We start from the raw sequence: 17,967 nt of genomic DNA, 5'->3' as shown, positions 1-17,967 counted from the left end.
TCACTTTACTCCAGTCAACCTCACTGACCACACATGCCAGTGATACACGGACAGACACCCGAACCTGCTCTCCTCACAAGCCCCCCCACGTCACAGGTTGCCATGGCCAAGCCCCGCCGCCGCTTCTCCCCATGCCTCACCGGCGTCACCGCGACCTTCCTCTTCGCCGTCCTCTACGCGCCACTCATCGCCGCCGAAGACGAACCGCCTCCGTGGCCAACCTGCGGCCCCTATCCCCCCAGCGGCAACTACACAGCCAACAGCACCTACCAATCCAACATCAACCGCCTCGCCGCCACCCTCCCCAGGAACGCCTCCTCATCCCCGGAGCTCTACGCCACCGGCAGCGTCGGAGACGTGCCGGACGCCGTCTACGGCCAGGCCCTCTGCCGCGGCGACGTCGCCAACGCCTCCGCCTGCGAGAGCTGCGTGGCCGCCGCCTTCCGCGGCGCGACGCGCGCGTGCCCGCTCTACAAGGACGTGATGATCTTCTACGACCTCTGCCAGCTCCGCTTCTCCAACCGGGATTTCCTCCTCGACGACGACTACTACGTCACCACGTACACGCTCCAGCGCTCCCGCCGCGTCGCGGGCGGAGCCGCGCCGGCGTTCGACGCCGCCGTAGGGCTGCTCGTCAACGCCACGGCCGGCTACGCGGCGGCGGGGGACTCTTCGTCTTCCTCCAGGCGGTTCGGCACGGGGACAGAGGGCTTCGACGACAGGAGCAACCCAAAGATCTATGCGCTGTCGCAGTGCGCGCCGGACACGACGGTGGAGGTCTGCCGGACCTGCCTTGGCACCATAACTGCGGAGCTGCCCAAATTGTTCAGCGGGAGGACTGGCGGGGGGATTTTCGGGGTGTGGTGCAACTTCCGGTACGAGGTGTTCCCTTTCTTCTCCGGCCGCCCGCTGCTGCAGCTTCCGCAGTTTGTCGGCACGCCGCCCGCTCCTGCGCCACCGGCGACCACCGGAGGAGGAGGTGAGTAGTTTGTTGTTCTGCAATTGTGCAATATGATGGCATGTTTACTTGTTTAGTTGGTCGTTTGATCTGAAATTGCGTACAACTATACAAGGGTGAAGGGTGGAATCCATTTCGATTTTATGTAAAACAGTTGGCTAGCCAAGAAATGATCCTGGTACAGATTTCGAAACAATTAGCAGTAACAGCTTGTTCACTCTCCTGCTCAAGGGTCATGACCTCTCCATATCCGTTGAAAAATCACTAGTTGCTTGACCAGAAAGAACGAAACTTATATGCATGTAGATTGTAGAAGCTGGCTACCATTTGTCAGAGTAATGCAAACATGAGCCTTCAGAACAGAACAACAGACAATATTGCAAATGGTTGTGCTCTGAACTCACAAGGTTTTCTTATGAAAGGTCCTGGAAAGTTTTCCTGCAAAATATATGTGCTACTTGTAAGCAATGTACTCCCTCCGTTCCTAAATTTCTTGTCGTTGTTTTAGTTCAAATTTGTACTAAAACAACGACAATAATTTAGAAACGGAGGAAGTATTTGTTTTATTCAGGTTTTCATTAAAAAATAAAATAAAATTAATTACATTCTCATTTTGATGGTATATACTTACTTGCAGAGAAAACGAGAAATAGTGCAGGTATAGTTCTAGCTATTGTAATGGCTACAATTGCTGTCATATTGGTCATTGTCATGGTATACTTTTTCTGCTGGAGGAGAAGACCAAAAGCAAATGCGTTTCTGCCTTGTAAGACCTCTTAACCATTTTGAATTTTGGAATAATAGCAATTCAAGTATGAATCAATTTATTGTCCAGAACATGGTGATTTGATTAGTTCAGAATATGGACTTTGTTTAGTCAATTTTCATTTTCTTAAATCTTAATTCTAGCTAATACCGTGAATTTCCATAGCTTGCAGCAAAATCATATTTCCTGAAAAGCTCATATAGTCTTGATTCTCATCATTGACACATTGTGTACTTATCCACTAACAGATTCAGCTACCTCAGATGATCGAAACATCGACTCGCTTCTTCTCGATCTAGCGATACTAAGAGGTGCCACAGATGACTTTGACGAATGTAGAATGCTTGGTAAAGGAGGGTTTGGTATGGTTTATAAGGTACAGAATCATAACACCTTTGTCAGTTATGTTTTTCTGCCGACAGTTAAGTATCTTTACTTGGACAGGGCGACCTACCTGATGGTCAAGAAATAGCCGTCAAAAGACTCTGTCAGAGTTCCAGACAAGGAATAGGAGAGCTGAAGAGTGAGCTGGTTCTAGTTGCCAAGCTTCACCACAAGAATCTTGTGAGACTTCTTGGTGTTTGCTTGGAAGAACATGAGAAAATACTTGTGTATGAATATATGCCAAATAGAAGCCTTGATACCATTCTATTTGGTAAGACTTTCTTATTATAGCGTTTTTTTGTTTCCCTTATTGAAATTTTCTTCAGAGTAATGCTGTGACACAAAATTTACACTACAATGATATGTTTTGTTTGAATGACAGATTCTGAGAAAAACAAAGAGCTAGATTGGGGAAAGAGGTTCAAGGTTATCAATGGAATAGCTCGAGGCTTACAATACCTTCACGAAGATTCACAATTGAAGATAGTTCACCGAGACCTCAAAGCGAGCAATATACTACTGGATTCTGATTACAATCCTAAAATATCTGACTTCGGCCTAGCGAAGATATTTGGAGGGGATCAATCAGAAGATGTCACTCGTCGTATTGCCGGCACATAGTAAGCACGTCAAGAACATCCATAAGAAGACATCAACATATATCGGGTTCTGAATTACTTATTTTGTTGCAGCGGATATATGGCCCCAGAATACGCCATGGGAGGTCATTATTCCATCAAGTCGGACGTTTTCAGCTTTGGTGTTTTGGTCTTAGAGATTGTCACAGGGAGAAGAAACAGTGGTTCAGATAAGACCGAGCAAGACGTGGATCTCTTGAATAATGTGAGCACCTGAAGCCTTTTCATAAGCTCTGCAACTCCTGCAACAGTGTACGAATACTCTTAACAATTTGTTGCAGGTATGGGAGCACTGGACCCGGGGCAATGTCATCGAGTTGATCGATCCATCTTTGGGCAACCATCCTCCCATCGACCAGATGCTCAAGTGCATTCACGTCGGACTCCTGTGCGTGCAGAGAAAACCCGGGAGCAGGCCGGCTATGTCGTCGGTGAACATCATGTTCAGCAGCCACACTGTTCGTCTGCCTTCTTTGTCGAGGCCAGCGTTCTGCATCCAGGAGGTCAGTACCAGTGAGAGCTCCAACGCGTATTCGGACGCCTATCCATACACTGAAAACTCAACGGTTATGTCTTCGAACCAAGTATCGATCACAGAACTTTTGCCAAGATGAGTCCTGAATCTTTGGAAGCAATTTGCTGAACGGAGCCATCTCTGTGCGGTATTGACTTCTGGAAATGATCTTGATAGAGGAACAGGCCCTGCTGTATCGATTTTAATCGGATCTTGCACTGTGGCTCTGGGTGTAAGTGGATTTGTTGATCTGCTATCTATGCTTGGGGACTGCAAGTAGTAGTAGTGGCTAGCAGTAAGTAGATTATCAAGTGGTGCTTCCTGGCTTAGTAGCCTCAAGGTCAAGATGACCTCTTGATCCAAAGTGTCATAGATTCGGGGATGGTGCCAAGGCAGCCTGCTTTAGTGGCTTGTCTCGGTCTCCTTTGTGCCTTATTTGGCTCTTTGTATCCTACAGTTTTCTGTAAAAAGAGTAGATTATCAACAATGTGAAATTAAATATTCCAGATTCACTGATGGACGGATGATACTTTTTCTAAGTTCGATGGAGTTGTCCTGGATAAGGGTTTTTCTATACCTGCTCGGTGAGCTTTTTTGTTTTTGAAATAGTGATCGATCGCTTGTTTCCGTACGTTTTTTAGAACATCCTGATTGTCGCTGTCACTAGGAACGCTGCAGGTCGGCTTAGGCAGGCCGGAAATTCATTGTGTCATTTTGTTTTTTTTTCAAAGAACGTAAATGATCTCTGTTTTTAATGAAAATTTAGAATTAAATGTTTTTACCTATTCTCTATGTGCATAAATTTTTCTCAAAAAAATATATATTTCCTCAAGTGTAAAAAATGCATTCTTTTTTTGCAAATTTCAACAAAAAACCGCTTCAAGAAAAAGAAAAGAAAGAAGAAGAAGAGAAAGATACAATCAAGAACACCGAAATTGGAAGACTAGAAATAACTCTTTTCGCACAACAGACATACATTAGGTTGACGACTTCTTCTTATTTTTCGAACCGGAGTCGGAAGGACTCGATCTATTAATTAAAAAAAATAGAATTGCTCAGTTAATTAACGGAAAACCGGACAAAAACCGTAACAAAACGTCCATAATACCGTCATGTAACATGACCGCACCATGGACCACCCTAACTAACCGACCTGGCCACCCACATTCACTCAACGCACGCAAATGAAGGAAGATTGCACGCAGAAGTCATCGTCATCACACAAACACTCCTCCTGAGCTGGCGACTTCGACTTCCCCCACTAGCGTCCAAGAACGGGGACTCCGCCTCCAATGGCACGCAAGCTCGTACCGGCCCATGCCAAACAGTCGGTCATCCTCGCAGGCGAACAAAAGACGCCGATTCTGATGGCGAGCTTCAGAGGGGCACTATGCAAGGCCTGCGCCAAAAAGGAACCCCAAAAATCGGACCACCTCCCACCAAGTCATCGTCATCACGCATTACTCCTCCTGAGCTGGCGACTCTGACTCTCCAACAATGAAAGCAACCACTCCTGGAAAGCCAACGGATAGGTCGGAAAGACCGACTACTAGAACCGACGCCGCAGCCTAACCTCTGCCCAACACCATCGTCGCTGCCACTGAAGTCGCCCACGAACACTGGGGCAGCCACCACCTTCCACCAAGCCACTGATCCCTCTAGCCGGTTCCTGCTCCAAAGCGGTGCCCCCAAGAGGGAAATGATGCCAAGCATCGACATCGCCCGATCCGAGAAGACCTGGATCTAGGGTTTCCCCTGGAGCATGGGGTCTGGTCGAGGGGAGGAGATCTGCACCAAATCGACGCCTTTAGGAAGGTAACAAACGGAGCCATGGCTTTCGCCCAGTGCAGCTCAAACACAACCCCGCCCAGATCCGGCTATTCCACCACGCCTTCCACTCGACGTTGGCCATCCGTGATGCCAACCCCGAGCAGGGAGCCCCACCAAGACGAACGTCGCGGCCCAAAAGCCGCGTCACCACGGCGCCACAAAAGAGGCCGCACACCGTCGGGAGGTCCTGCCATGCCGCTGGGGAGCCGCACTCAGCCACGACGCCGTGCCAAGCCACCAGCACCGGCCGCCCAACCCGGGCTCGGCCCGCGCCCACACCATCGCGAGCCGCCGGAAACGCCGCTCCACCGCCGGATCTGCCGCGCAGCAGGCTGGGGACGCCCTCGCACACGCCGCCGAAGCCGCGCCCAGCTGCTGCCAAGCCGACCCCTGCAGCGCTCCCTGCCACCGCAAACGCCGCCAAGACAGGAGCCCTCCCCGCCACCGTCCTCGACCACGACCCGGGCTTAGCCGGCGGCAGCCTCAGAGGCGGCAGCGAGGGAGGAGAAGGGGAGGGAAGAGTGGTGGCGGCGGCGCTAGGGTTTGCCCCCGTGCCGCCCGCGGGAGTGACGACGCGGGGGAGGAGAAGGGCTGTTCCACACCACTACGGATTCAGAATAGGTTGACGACTTCTGCTTCTAAGAAGAAAAAACAAGAAAAGAGAACTGTATAATTAATGACAACTCGTTCTGAAACCACCTATAATGAAATTAATGTTTGATCGATCATGCGAAGCACGAAGCCACGAACACGCTAGCTATTCTCGATCGGTACGGACGAAGCAAGGGACGTGTGCTCACGTAGAGGAGCTAATCATCATTCATGATTCATCAATTATTTATACTGAAAGAATCTCGCATGTCAAAGTGATACAAGCACGTATCGTCAATACCGTTCAAGTAATTTCATATTCGAGTAATAAATAAATAATAGTGACTGCAACTCAAAATACAATACAAAGCCTAGCAAATTAAAGAAAAAGTCAACTTGGCGCTCCAAAAATCAACCAGGTGCGATGTACTCACGTGTTAATAATTTCAATTAATTCCAAATATGCCAACTGATCGAATGTAACCTAGCCTAGCTAGCTACTCAGACGCATGTTTCATGGCAGGCCATGAACAGAGGGCAAAGAAGAGGAAAGTCTTATTTTGCTTGCTCTAGCTAGCTCCCGGTATATATACCCCCAACGTAGCAATACATCGCTCAGACGAGAGATCACAGAACCAAACGACTAATCCTCCTCCATCGATCGGGAGTCATGAAGTCCAGCTGCGGAGCATTTCTCGCAGCCATGGCGGTCGCGGCGGCGTTGGCCACGACGGCGCTGGCGGTGGACTACACCGTGGACGACTCCATCGGCTGGGACACGTACGTCGACTACGACAAGTGGACGGCCGGCAAGACCTTCATGATCGGCGACACCCTTAGTACGGACATATCTCTTCCTCCTGCTGCTTCTTCTTCTCGATAATCTTCTCACTATGATCAGGCCATGTATGTGCCCATGTCAAAAAGGTAACAATATAATTAACCGCAGCATTCAAGTACGAGGCGTACCACAACGTGCTGGAGGTGACGGAGGCGGACTACGGCAGCTGCGCGACGGGGAAGCCCATCTCCACGCACTCGGGCGGCGAGACCGTGTTCGAGCTCGCCGAGGCCGGCACGCGCTACTTCATCTGCGGCATCCCGCGCCACTGCGCCAACGGCACCATGCACCTCCAGGTCACCACCGTGCCCTACGACGCCGCCCTCGCCGCCAAGATCAAAGCAGACGCAGCCGCAGCCGCCGCTCCTTCTCCTTCGCCGCTCCCCTCCCCGCCCGCGGACACCTTCGCGGACGCCGCCGCCAGGAGCGCGCCGGCGGGCGGCCCGACGAAGGCCACCATCCCCGCCCCCGGAACCTCCGGCTCCGTGTCCCTGACGTCCGCGCCGCCGCGGTATCACGTCGCCGGTCTGCTGGCGCTGGCCGCCCTCGTGGCCATGGCCGCGTAATTAATTGGATTAATTTGAGCAATTGCACGATCTCTACACGTACGTTTGGTACAAAGAGTTTGTACTAAAGTCTTACCAGAGGCTTTCCCTTTTTTTTTTCTGTACTTGTTTTCATTTATTTTATTTTTCATGTGTTGATTCCTTGTTCATTTCGTGCATGGACACGACTTCCTACTCTGTAACTACATTTTGAAACAGGTCTTTGATACTACATTTCGATTTGTGCAAAGGCACTCTTGTGCAAATCTGCTTTTGTACACACGTCTATTATCCACAATTCTCATCTGATAAATTATGTTGTCAGATTTTTTTTTTTGAAAAAGAAGGCAAACCCGGTCTCTATATCGATCGATGTACATAGTCGATTTTCTTTAGATAGACAGGGAGCCGAAGCTCCACGTTTCCAAATTAAGATGAAACCAGAGGTAAATTATAAACAGATCAATCATTGCCTGGTTTCATCTCTTTTGTGCATCTTGCTGTGAATTTATTGTTTTCCTCGCACATTTGCTCCTGGAAACACTAGGAACAAGGAATAGACGCGACAGATGCCTCGGTTGCAGGTAAGCAAAGGCGATGAAACTGGCAAGAAAGTACAAAACAAAAGGAGTTATTTTTGTAAGATATTGCTGGAGAAAGTAAATTAGTACGGCATCAGTGGAGGGCACGTCTTGCTAAGCTAGGAGAGGTCATCACGTCGTACCCATTTGCCAACAATTCATGATAGACCACAGATGCATCCATCCCTCAGATCCCTGGTTACTTCGTTTTCGCATGGAAGAATCGCGAGGCCAACTCAATCCAAGATGAACCAACCAGCTACAACCTACTTGTGTTATACCAAATCACGGGCGACAAGCAAACAAGGCTACAGGGCAACAATGAAAATAAAAAGAAAAGGTTCAACGACAATAACTCTACAACGTCTAATCGCATTTGCTTCAACGGATGGTATTTATTTACTAACATATACAACGGTGTCACAGGACATCACATGTCACCGGCTGATACGAAGAAGAGGCTTCAGTTCAGTTCTGTTCTGGGTGTGACTACAATAGTAACACTGACGGCGGCCAAAATAAACTTGAATGGAAGGCAGTTTTGCCCCCTTCCCCTCAAGATAGATGAGGCAAATGATTTTTGCTGGCCTATGCAACAGGAGGGCATGACTTCGGATCATCAGAGGTATCAACGTCAGAAGGTGGCATGAATTGCCACATGGGAAATCCTGGGTAGCCAATGACAGGCATCATCAGCTTCTGTCCAGCTGCTTGCCCTTGGGCGGCAGCGAATGCAGTAGCCGGAATAACCGAAGGGTGTGGTACGAGGCTCTGACGGGCATTCATGAACTTAATCTGCTGCTCCAGGCTTTCCTTCTCCGCCTTCAGCTTTTGCTTCTCATCCCGCAGCTCATTCTTCTCAGACTGAAAAATCAAAGGATCTCAAAATCATTTTATTTGTCAGATGATCGCTTTACCACAAATTATCTCATGAATATGTTGAAAGACAAGACCTCTAGACAATAATTTAATGGAGAATAAGCAGTGTCTAAACAAAGAACTTAAAACAAGTATATATATATAGAGGCAGAAGATTTGACAGATCGCTGGAAATCCAAAAGCCTGTGTAGTCAACAAACAGTGGTCTTTAGGCCATATACAGCAAAGCAGGTTGAGAAAATCTTGTGGAATATCAGATCTATTGTATGTAGATAACGCAAATAAAATCACGAGAGAGAGATGCCGGATGGTACTGCTTAAACATCTAAGCCATGTGAGCAGGACTGACCTTAAGTTCTTTGATCTTGTCTTGGAGACTCTCATTTGAATCCTTCAACTTCTCTGCTTCGCTACGCAGTTCAGTTACCACACGAATAGCATCATTCAATATAGCACATTTGTCTATTTTAGGCGTCTTCCCTGGATCCAAGACAGCACCCAGTTCCAAGAACCTAACAAAAGAAGACCATAAGCTCCACTGTTGCTTTCAGATAGAATGCTGCAGCAAGAAAAACAGCTTGAAAGAACAATTGCTGGCAGGGACATACCTCTCGTTTAGCTTGTCCCTTCTCACTTTCTCCCTGCACGCTTTGGAGCTAGGTTGGGCACTACTTTCTGACCTGGGACTGAAGCATTTTCGTACTAAGTTGGCAACATTCAACAGAAAAAGGTATGAAAAGTATGGTTGAAATATGGAATTCAAAAGGCATAGACACAAACAAACCGTTTATTTGTTGGATGTCCTTTGGCATGCTCACAGTCCAGAGAGACAGGGCTATTGATTTCAGCACTAGTGAAAAGGTAAATTTGCAGTTAAGAATGTAAAATTCACAATATAGTGCACAATAATAAGCAGCGCACAAAATTAGCATATCAACGACAATACCAAACTCTCACAAATTTAGTATATAATAACCTACAATAGGTGAAATACCATTTCGAGAAAAAAGAAGGTCTACATTAAACAGCACACAGGGTCACCTCTGTTCATGCACCGAATATGACAGCTAAATACTATGATAAGTCGATAAATCAAAGCATAGCCTCATATGCCAAAGTGTAACTATAAATAGTTCTCAACTTGGAAACATTTTAAATAATTTAAATTGCATGCTAGGCTTCATGCAGGGATCCGCAAAGATGGGCCTTTCTAACAACCCCAACCTCACCCATTTTCTGATCATTAATACAGCTGTTAATGGGAAAAATTATGGCATTTCTCACTACACTATCTAACTCGAAACATGTAATGCAATTGATTTTACAAACTCTTGATCTGGAAATATAGATCACAGATGAAAGACAAACTTCCGCCATATAAATCTGATACCATCAGCTTGATACTCAACATGAATCCGACCCACAGATAGAAGAAGCAGCTGCATCCCTAAAATCGCTGATGACCATGTTAACCATTTTCATTTGAACTCTTCCCTTGTTCATCTCACTCAGAAGAAGCATGGCGCTGTGTATGCCTTCTATGTTGCATATATATGTATGTGTGCGGAAACCAAATGAGCAATACAGATTGCAAATAGCCCTTCCTGCACACACCTTCCAGAAAAGGCCCATGTAACATCCATGTACAGAACCATATCCTCAAATAGTAATACCCTTGTCAGAACTAACACCAGTCCTAAGTACTAACACGCGAAAATAATTTTGAAAACGAAGAACCCACATGTAAGGAGTTCCGTACGTTCTCAATCTTTTCACATGCATGTAATTCTAGTTGTGATCAAAATTCCATTAATAGGCTTTACCAATCTACAATCGCACGCCTGCTAACAGCAGTTATGTTATAACGATCACAATTTACGCTACAGGTGGTAACATACGTACACAGAGGCAGCAAATCAGGGAACGGAATGTATAGCCCAAACCATAGAACCACCAAGCCAGCCGCGGATGAGCGCGATCGAGGCCGAGAAGGCGGGAAGCCGCAATTACCAGGGGTTGGGAAGCGACGCGGCGGAGACGGCCTGCGCCTGAGTGTGCATCTGCGGCTGCATCGGCGGCGTCCAGTAGAATGCTCCTGCAGGTCCGGCGGCGAAGTCGGCGACAGCGAGGTCGTCCATGAGGGGGCAGTCGAAGACCCAGTTGGAGCCTTCCGGAGATGCCATGGCGGCGGAGAGGCTCGCCGTGGCCGGCGACGGTGGCCTAGGGTTTCGCGGTCGCGTCGGGATTTGGGGGATATTCGGGGTGGTGGGCGGTCCGGGGAAGGAGGAGGATGGGAAGCGGTTGTGGGCTCCGACGCCGAGATAAGGATCAAGCCAAGAGGGGGAGCACGAGGTTAACGAGTACGGACAAATGGGTCTAGCCGTCTAGAACTACTGGGCCTAAAGATGCTGGGCTTGGATACAGAAAGTGGTAGTGTATTATGGGCCTCAAGGTTAGCTTAGCCTGTTTGACACAAAATTTGACAAATTTCCAGAATTTTAAAGAGTTTTTTAGTGTTTTTTTCTAATTTTGTTAGAGGATTTACGATTAGTGAGGATCTATTTTCAAAAATACTTATCATATTTAATATTTTATAATTTCTTATTTCCCCTTTTTCATTTGTATCAACTTCAGAAAAAAATCTATTTTTATTTTACTAATATTTGATATGGTTTTGTTACTCTAAAGATGTTAAATATCCTGAAAAGGAGATTGGAGATAAAGTGTGCCTCTACCAATACTTGAGTAGTTTAAATATGATGGGGAATAATAGTTTTCTTATATGGGCTAGACCGGTAATCCTACATGGCACAAGACAAGGGCAATAAAAAAATTGTCTGGTCAAGGTGCCAACGAGGATTAGCCAAGCCACCTAGAGTAAGATAATAAGCCAATAAGAGCTAAAATGGCACAAAAGGATGCACGCGCGGAAGAAATGGACTTAAAGCGCTAGAGCATGATAAGAAGAATAGGATGATCCTACTCTAGTTTCTAACTTGCACTTTTATCCTAACATTTCTCATCCCTCAAGGTACCTATGGTTCGGACTTGTATCTCATTTCATTTATCACTTGAAAAAAAGAATGAACTCAAGGGAAGGAGACAAGGGATGAACCGACCGAGTGACCCAAGTATGTAGAGTTACGAAGTCAGTGTGACGAACCGACCAAACTCCCCAAGCACGACAGTCACCGCTTCTCCTAACATTTTTTTTTTGAAAAGCCGCTTCTCCTAACATAGGAGTAGGTAGGTTTGCACTCCACAAGAGAGTCGAACCTATTTAACGAAGTCCCGATTATGTGTATTTTACAAAAAAAAATATTGTTGAGCGTATGATGACACTTTTTTATAAAGTCGTCGTACACCTCCAATTTGCAACTAATTTTTACATCGATGCTTACATTATCGTCCATTAACACCTTCTAATTCAAGCGTTGTCCCTCCACGACAACTTTTTTTTTCATATAACACTGCCACGTCCTATCTTAGGTGCCACATAGTCTATTGGTAAAACTGGCCTTGTACGGCTATGTGTTTGTGACTAGATAGTTTTGTCCATGGACATATGCCATCGATTGAGCTGATTCAGCTAACTTTTTTTGTGTGTGGCTATATCTAAGTTGTCTTATTTTTAAGAAAATGATTAAATCTAAATTGACGAATCAGATCCGTTGGATTAGTACGTAGGTTTCGTTATCTTTTTTTTTCAGCATCCATTTCGTATCTTAAAACACAAATCATATACATGGTTGAGGAATCAACTTATCTCTAACTAAAATCAGTCAACTTAAATATAACAAAACGAGTTTTTTCGCTGGCGGATAGTATTTTTATCGACAAACAAACATTCTACTCCCTCCGTCCCATATTAGGTGATGAAATATTACATGTATCTAGACGTTTTCTGGGTACAGATACATTCATATTTGGGCAATTTTGAGTTTAATGTGAGTTGGAAGGAGTATAATTCAACTCACGGCCAGACATGTGGTCAGTAGTTACATGACCTATCGATAGAGATGGCATATACACATGTTGGTTATTACGTATGCATGTCAGCCTAAGGGTGAGAAGATGCTTTTCGCAAAAGTTAAAAAAAAAGGGCGAGAATAAGATATGGTGGAATAGGGGTGCGTTTTTTTCGGATTTTAGAACCGGTTTCTCCTAAAAACTGCTCTCACGTAGCTTCCTGGAGAAGCCGTATCTCAGATTTAGTTAAACATCCAAAATAGTTTAGTCCAAACTAATTTGATAGCCTAATTAAATTTAGGTGGCGACTTCTCCTCCAAGAAGCTGGAGGTGGGCAGCTCCTCGCTCGGAGGCTTGTGCTCTCACAATCCAAATGCAAGTCTGCGGCCCCCACCTTGCCCTACGGGGACCTCCGCCACTGGAGATTTACTTGATCCAATGTGTCAAACAGAAAAAAGAAGAACTCGATCCAATCTCAGCAATAAGTCATCACACTCGGTGAATGATATGTAGATCTCGGCCTTCACACTTCAAGGAAGGAATCACTGTCCACCGTGAAAGTGTGAAGCTCAGGAAGCTTTTCTAGAGTTGTACCGCACGGCGCAGCTCCCAAACGCAACTAGATTCAGGCAAGCCAGCCCAGACATCATCCAGAAGAAGCGATCCAGGTGCCCCTGGTCAAGATCGTCCGGGATCCACCCAGGCCGGCCACCGGCCGCCGTCGCCCATTCGACAGCCGCGAGGAGGAAGGAGCTCAGGTAGCTCCCGGCCGCCATCACGAGGAATCCGAGCGCCGTGCACACGGTCTTCATCGATGCCGGCGCCTGGCTGTAGAAGAAGTCGAGCTGCCCGACGGTGGCGAGCACGTCGCCCACGCCCATCAGCACGTACTGCGGCGCCTGCCACAGCACGCTCATCGCCGGCCCCGAGGGCGCGCGGCGGAGGCGCTCCGTCTCGACGAGCGCGGCGGCGGCCATGGCGAGCGCTGGCATGGCGAGGCCGGCGCCGATCCTCTGCAGGTCCGAGATGCCCTTTGCCCTGCCCGTGAGCCGCCTGGCAGCCGGGACCAGCAGTCGGTCGTAGAGCGGGACCAGGACGACGACGGTGAGCAGGTCGAAGGCGGACATCGAAGCCGGGGGGACGCGGACGGGGCCGACATTGGTGTCCATCGCCATGCCCTGCTCGACGAACGTCGACGAGACCTGCGCCGAGACGGCGTAGTAGAAGACGATGCTCGCCCACACCGGGACCATCCTCACGAGAATCTTAAGCTCCTCCACCTGCGTCACGATGCATAGTCTCCACGGGTTGCGCGCCGGCGGCAAGGTTGCCTCCTCCTCTGCCGCCTCAGAAGCGAGCACAATGGCAGCCTTGTCAAAGAACCTGATATGGATCGAGTATAAGCGCGCAATGTGTATCTCAAGAACTTGGACTAGATGGAATTGATAATCGCAGTGAGTTGGTAGGAAGGAACAACAAACTGGAGGTCATTGGTGTGCTCTATCCGCTGGATCCCTTTCATGGAGCCGTCTTCCGGAAGCTCGTAGAGGAGAGAGCGATCGGCCGGCTGCTGAGCGTTGAACTTGCAGACAGCCGCGACAAGGACCTGGCAGACTCTGGTGAGGGGGCTGCCTTGGGTTCGCTGGAACCTGTACCTCCGTGACGCCGACACCAGACAGGCCAGCCCGACGGCCAGCACCGCCGCGGGGATCGCCAGGCCCAGCGGCCAGCCGAAGTGATCCTGCGCCCACACGACGCAGGTGCTGGACACCACCGACGCGCAGCTCATGGTGAAGACGTACCAGTTGAAGAAGGAGCCTTTGCTGGCGCGCTCCGGCGGGTCGTTGTGGTCGAACTGGTCGGCGCCGAAGGACATGAGGCATGGACGCAGGCCGCCTAGCCCGAAGGCCGTCATGTAGAGGCCGAGGAACAGGACCGACTCCTGAGCTGACGCCAGGTTTGAGACCAGGGTAGGGAAGCCTGTGAACAGCTCGGCGTTCTTGGTGAGCAGCGGCAGGTTCGCCGAGAGCGCTATCACGACCAAGCCCTGCAAAATAAAACAGAGATCATCGAATGGGTCGGGGCAAAGCAAAATCCAGTGATTAATGGAAGTGCAGAGTAGCGAGGGAACTGACCGCGACGCCCATGGAGCAGGAGACCACCATGGTGCGGTACCTTCCCCAATAGGAGTCGGCCACGACGGCGCCGGCGATCGGTGTGAGGAAGCAGGTGGCCTGCCAGGTGGACACGTTCTTCGCGGCGGCGACATTGCTCTCCCGCAGAACGGTGGTCAGGTAGGTGACGAGGTTCTGCGAGACCCCGCTGTACGCCAGGCAGTAGCAGAACTCCGTGGCTGCCGTGTGTACAGTGGTAGTGCCATCCAACAACAAGCAGCCGGCGGCCGGACAGAATAAGAACCAGGAAGGAACACCGAATATTACTACCCATTGCAGGCAAACTAGCAACAGATCTTCGGCAGATATCAATCAGAGGAGGAGGATTACCGAGAACCGAGCGGCACGCGCGCCATCCGCCTGTATGATGCTTCAGCGCGGGGTTCCCATCGAAGTCGAGCGATTGGTCAATGGTGTATTCTCCTTCTACCTGCCGCAAGGAAATCCCCAGCCAAATTTAGAAGCTAAACATCCATTTGTCCTCTATATGCCGGAGAAAAGCGAGTAGCCGAGTGACTAGAGAAGAAATCAAAGAGCATATATCCTCGCTGAATAAATCAACAGGAGAGAGGCAGACCTCTGCTGCAGGGCTGTCGAGCAGCGCCACCGTGTGTTCTCGCTGCTCGCCGCTTGAAGCCATGGCGGAGCACCAGGAGTCCAGGACGCAGGTTGTGCCGGCCTTCACTCTCGCTCTAAATCTCTTATTCTACTGCAGCGTGCTAGTGCATCCGGTGAAGATCACTAGACTAGTGCATGATTGTCTTGTCCTGCTGCTCTGCAAATAATAAACATTGAAAACTTTCGGGACCGTGAGGATGACTGACTGTTGCCGGATGTGCTTTCCTGACGTAGCTTCACCACGTCACGGCCTACGTATTGGTCAGTGTACCAATAAACTGATTTTTTTTTTTGCGTTCCAATAAACTGCTTCCTATTCCTTCTGAGATTTCTTTGTGTGCGCTTCGGTACACTCCTAGCATAGTTTCTCGCCCAGTTGGGCAGGATACATCTTTTATCATCATTCTCTTCTCATTTCTTATAAAGATTGACGTATTTAATTTCGTTAAGAAAAGATTTGACCAATCATAACTTACCAATACTCCTTCCATTTCATACTTGTTAAAATATTACATGTATCTAGACGCCTTTTAGGAATAGATATATTCATATTTGGGCAAATTTGAGACAAGAATTGTGTGACGGAGAGAGTATGTAATTATGTGACGTGAAGTTACAAATCGAATAAGGACAAGTACAATGGGGTGACATCAGCTTTTTCTTAACAATATCACGTAGGATAAAATCTGGCGTGTAAGTGAGAGAACTGAACAAAAGGCACGAGTCTTTTCTTAATTAAGAGATGATTTTCACAAGAAGGATAAAGCAAGTTTTCATTGTACTCTAGATTTTACATTTTCTTAGCATATTTATTTAGTTAATTTTATTCATGTAAGCATTAATGGTAAGACATGACACTAAAAGATAAGCTATTGTACAACATATTTTGTTATATTTTTTAAATGACATGAAACACATAAGTACATATACAATGGTTGATAAGACTGTATTCTCTTGTGCGTTTCACCTCATTTAGAAAAGACAACAAAACATGTTGTACACCAAATCATCTCTTAGTGTAATATCTTACAATTAATGCATAGATGAATAAAGGTAATTAATTAAATGCTAAGAAATGTGAATTTTAATACAATAGAAATTTGCCTTCTACAAACAATAGACAATGTTGGCAAACCAGTTAAGAATCTATTTTCACAGCCCTCAACTCTGCGAACAAAATGAATAACATAAAGAACGTGGTCACTATTACATACTCACTCCGTCTCATATTAAGTGATTTCTTACATGTATCTAGACGTTAGACTTTTTTAGGTATAGATACATTCATATTTGAACAATTTTGAATCACTTAATATGAGACGGAGGGAGTAGAGAAATGGATGACTCACGGTATTCAGAACTATCTATTTTCTCTTACACGCACATTCCTCCGTTAAGTGCCCAAATAGCCGCAGCATCAAATTTTGGTTTCTATTAGTAAACCAAACTAGGTGTTAAATACACGTACGGAGTGCATAGAAGCACTAACCAATTGGCAAAAATACATGGACATAAACTCAGAAACAAATGCTTAGAATAGAAATATCGGTTCAGACAGAGACTCGAAAGAAAAAGAAAAATCTCAATAGTTGCCGACATAAGTAAATCTTATACTACTGCTCTCTCTTTGTGCATCTCTATCAGTCTTTTTTTTTTGCGAGAAATCTCTATCAGTCATTTGCCATCAAATTAAATGCTTACCAACACCACTTTGTGCTACAGAAAAAAAATCCAATGACAAAGCTGAATTCATCACACGGTGGTCTAGAAAAAGACAGTAAAACAAAACACACGGGGACATTTTAGCATGAACGAGCGTGGGATTTGAAGAGCAAAATCCATACCGAGCTAGACGAGGCCGCTTCCTGTTGCAGCATCCCGTTTCCCAACAACCGCCGCAGCATTGCCGAATTCCCTCGAAGCTGTCCCTTTCTTCTCTTCTCCCCCTCTTCTCTCTAGAGCTCTCCGAAGAACACTGTTAAATTCCTCGTAAAAAAAGAAAAGAACACTGCTAAATGAAATAAAAGGGGGACAACTCAGAGAACTCAGCCCCGGCACGGGCTCGGCCTAAATATCCAGTCCAGCCGAAAACGAAAAAGACCAACAGCAGCCCAAGGGCAACAGCCGGACGCGGAGAGCCGGGACACGCAGCAGCCCGACGTGGAGTAAAGAATTCGTGCGCCAAAATCAAAGCGACTGACGCTGAAAAAAAAATCAACTACTCCCTACTATCCATCTTAAACATAGATATATTCATATTTGACAAATTTCAGACAAGTAATATGTGTCGGAGAAAATAGCTAAAGTTTAGCAAAAGCAATGTTGGTCTCCAATGTCCGCAGTTTTACCGGCGGAGTAGGACCCAACTCAAAATAAAAACATTATGTAACTCTCTCGACTCATCACAAAAAAATGTAGCACGACACAATTTTGCACACTGATACCGGGAGTCAGGACACCATCTTCAGAGATGAAATGAATCTTGTTTTCCGTCGTGCTAAGAGAAAATCTATTCCGGACATGATTGACTGGCTTAGAAACTTTAGATAATCATTGTACATATTCTCTGTTACAGTAGATCAATTGATCTACTATTTCTTTTCCCTCAAACAAAAACCAATCTTTGTGGTTTGGTGTTGGAATGCGAGAGTGACACAAGCCTCTTCTTCAATCTCAAGA

At 47.0% G+C, this 17,967-nt stretch overlaps 4 protein-coding genes across 4 annotated transcripts; 2 read left to right on the top strand and 2 right to left on the bottom strand.

Annotated features, from left to right (window-relative positions):
- The first annotated feature begins 46 nt into the window (after positions 1–46).
- Positions 47–3,802, top strand: LOC100823420 (cysteine-rich receptor-like protein kinase 6). The gene is made up of 7 exons (XM_014900096.2): positions 47–979; positions 1,596–1,724; positions 1,973–2,100; positions 2,169–2,379; positions 2,491–2,728; positions 2,801–2,951; positions 3,028–3,802. Exons 1-7 carry the CDS (start codon positions 103–105, stop codon positions 3,358–3,360), a joined length of 2,067 nt encoding a protein of 688 aa, XP_014755582.1. The 5' UTR covers positions 47–102; the 3' UTR covers positions 3,361–3,802.
- A 2,437-nt stretch (positions 3,803–6,239) lies between these two features.
- On the top strand, positions 6,240–7,355 carry LOC100823112 (blue copper protein). The gene is made up of 2 exons (XM_010239063.3): positions 6,240–6,520; positions 6,631–7,355. The coding sequence occupies exons 1-2, from the start codon at positions 6,352–6,354 to the stop codon at positions 7,086–7,088; spliced, it is 627 nt and encodes a 208-aa protein (XP_010237365.1). The 5' UTR covers positions 6,240–6,351; the 3' UTR covers positions 7,089–7,355.
- Positions 7,356–7,905: 550 nt separating this feature from the next.
- Positions 7,906–10,861, bottom strand: LOC100832841 (transcription factor ILR3). Its single transcript, XM_003562923.4, has 5 exons — positions 10,538–10,861; positions 9,312–9,377; positions 9,136–9,213; positions 8,877–9,039; positions 7,906–8,512 (listed from the first exon to the last, which is right to left on the bottom strand). Exons 1-5 carry the CDS (start codon positions 10,708–10,710, stop codon positions 8,237–8,239), a joined length of 756 nt encoding a protein of 251 aa, XP_003562971.1. The 5' UTR covers positions 10,711–10,861; the 3' UTR covers positions 7,906–8,236.
- Positions 10,862–12,699: 1,838 nt separating this feature from the next.
- LOC100832530 (protein NRT1/ PTR FAMILY 8.5) lies at positions 12,700–17,259 on the bottom strand. The gene is made up of 5 exons (XM_003562922.4): positions 15,248–17,259; positions 15,001–15,100; positions 14,632–14,849; positions 13,978–14,543; positions 12,700–13,879 (listed from the first exon to the last, which is right to left on the bottom strand). Exons 1-5 carry the CDS (start codon positions 15,308–15,310, stop codon positions 13,066–13,068), a joined length of 1,761 nt encoding a protein of 586 aa, XP_003562970.1. The 5' UTR covers positions 15,311–17,259; the 3' UTR covers positions 12,700–13,065.
- Between the last annotated feature and the right edge of the window lie 708 nt (positions 17,260–17,967).

This window comes from Brachypodium distachyon, chromosome 1 (genome assembly GCF_000005505.3).
Source record: "Brachypodium distachyon strain Bd21 chromosome 1, Brachypodium_distachyon_v3.0, whole genome shotgun sequence".
NCBI lineage: Eukaryota > Viridiplantae > Streptophyta > Magnoliopsida > Poales > Poaceae > Brachypodium > Brachypodium distachyon.
This window is presented reverse-complemented; position numbering and strand designations above follow the sequence as displayed.

Excerpts from the sequence above, each read along its gene's own strand:
- LOC100823420 (XM_014900096.2), top strand. The coding sequence starts at position 103 with ATGGCCAAGCCCCGCCGCCGCTTCTCCCCATGCCTCACCGGCGTCACC. Across the intron at positions 1,725-1,972 it reads AGCAAATGCGTTTCTGCCTT|ATTCAGCTACCTCAGATGAT; the intron begins GTAAGACCTCTT and ends ATCCACTAACAG. Across the intron at positions 2,952-3,027 it reads ACGTGGATCTCTTGAATAAT|GTATGGGAGCACTGGACCCG; the intron begins GTGAGCACCTGA and ends AATTTGTTGCAG.
- LOC100823112 (XM_010239063.3), top strand. The coding sequence starts at position 6,352 with ATGAAGTCCAGCTGCGGAGCATTTCTCGCAGCCATGGCGGTCGCGGCG. Across the intron at positions 6,521-6,630 it reads CATGATCGGCGACACCCTTA|CATTCAAGTACGAGGCGTAC; the intron begins GTACGGACATAT and ends AATTAACCGCAG.
- LOC100832841 (XM_003562923.4), bottom strand. The coding sequence starts at position 10,710 with ATGGCATCTCCGGAAGGCTCCAACTGGGTCTTCGACTGCCCCCTCATG. Across the intron at positions 9,378-10,537 it reads GCGTCGCTTCCCAACCCCTG|TGCTGAAATCAATAGCCCTG; the intron begins GTAATTGCGGCT and ends CCTTTTCACTAG. Across the intron at positions 8,513-8,876 it reads ACAAGATCAAAGAACTTAAG|TCTGAGAAGAATGAGCTGCG; the intron begins GTCAGTCCTGCT and ends TTGATTTTTCAG.
- LOC100832530 (XM_003562922.4), bottom strand. The coding sequence starts at position 15,310 with ATGGCTTCAAGCGGCGAGCAGCGAGAACACACGGTGGCGCTGCTCGAC. Across the intron at positions 15,101-15,247 it reads TCGACAGCCCTGCAGCAGAG|GTAGAAGGAGAATACACCAT; the intron begins GTCTGCCTCTCT and ends TCCTTGCGGCAG. Across the intron at positions 14,544-14,631 it reads CCTGCTCCATGGGCGTCGCG|GGCTTGGTCGTGATAGCGCT; the intron begins GTCAGTTCCCTC and ends TTTATTTTGCAG.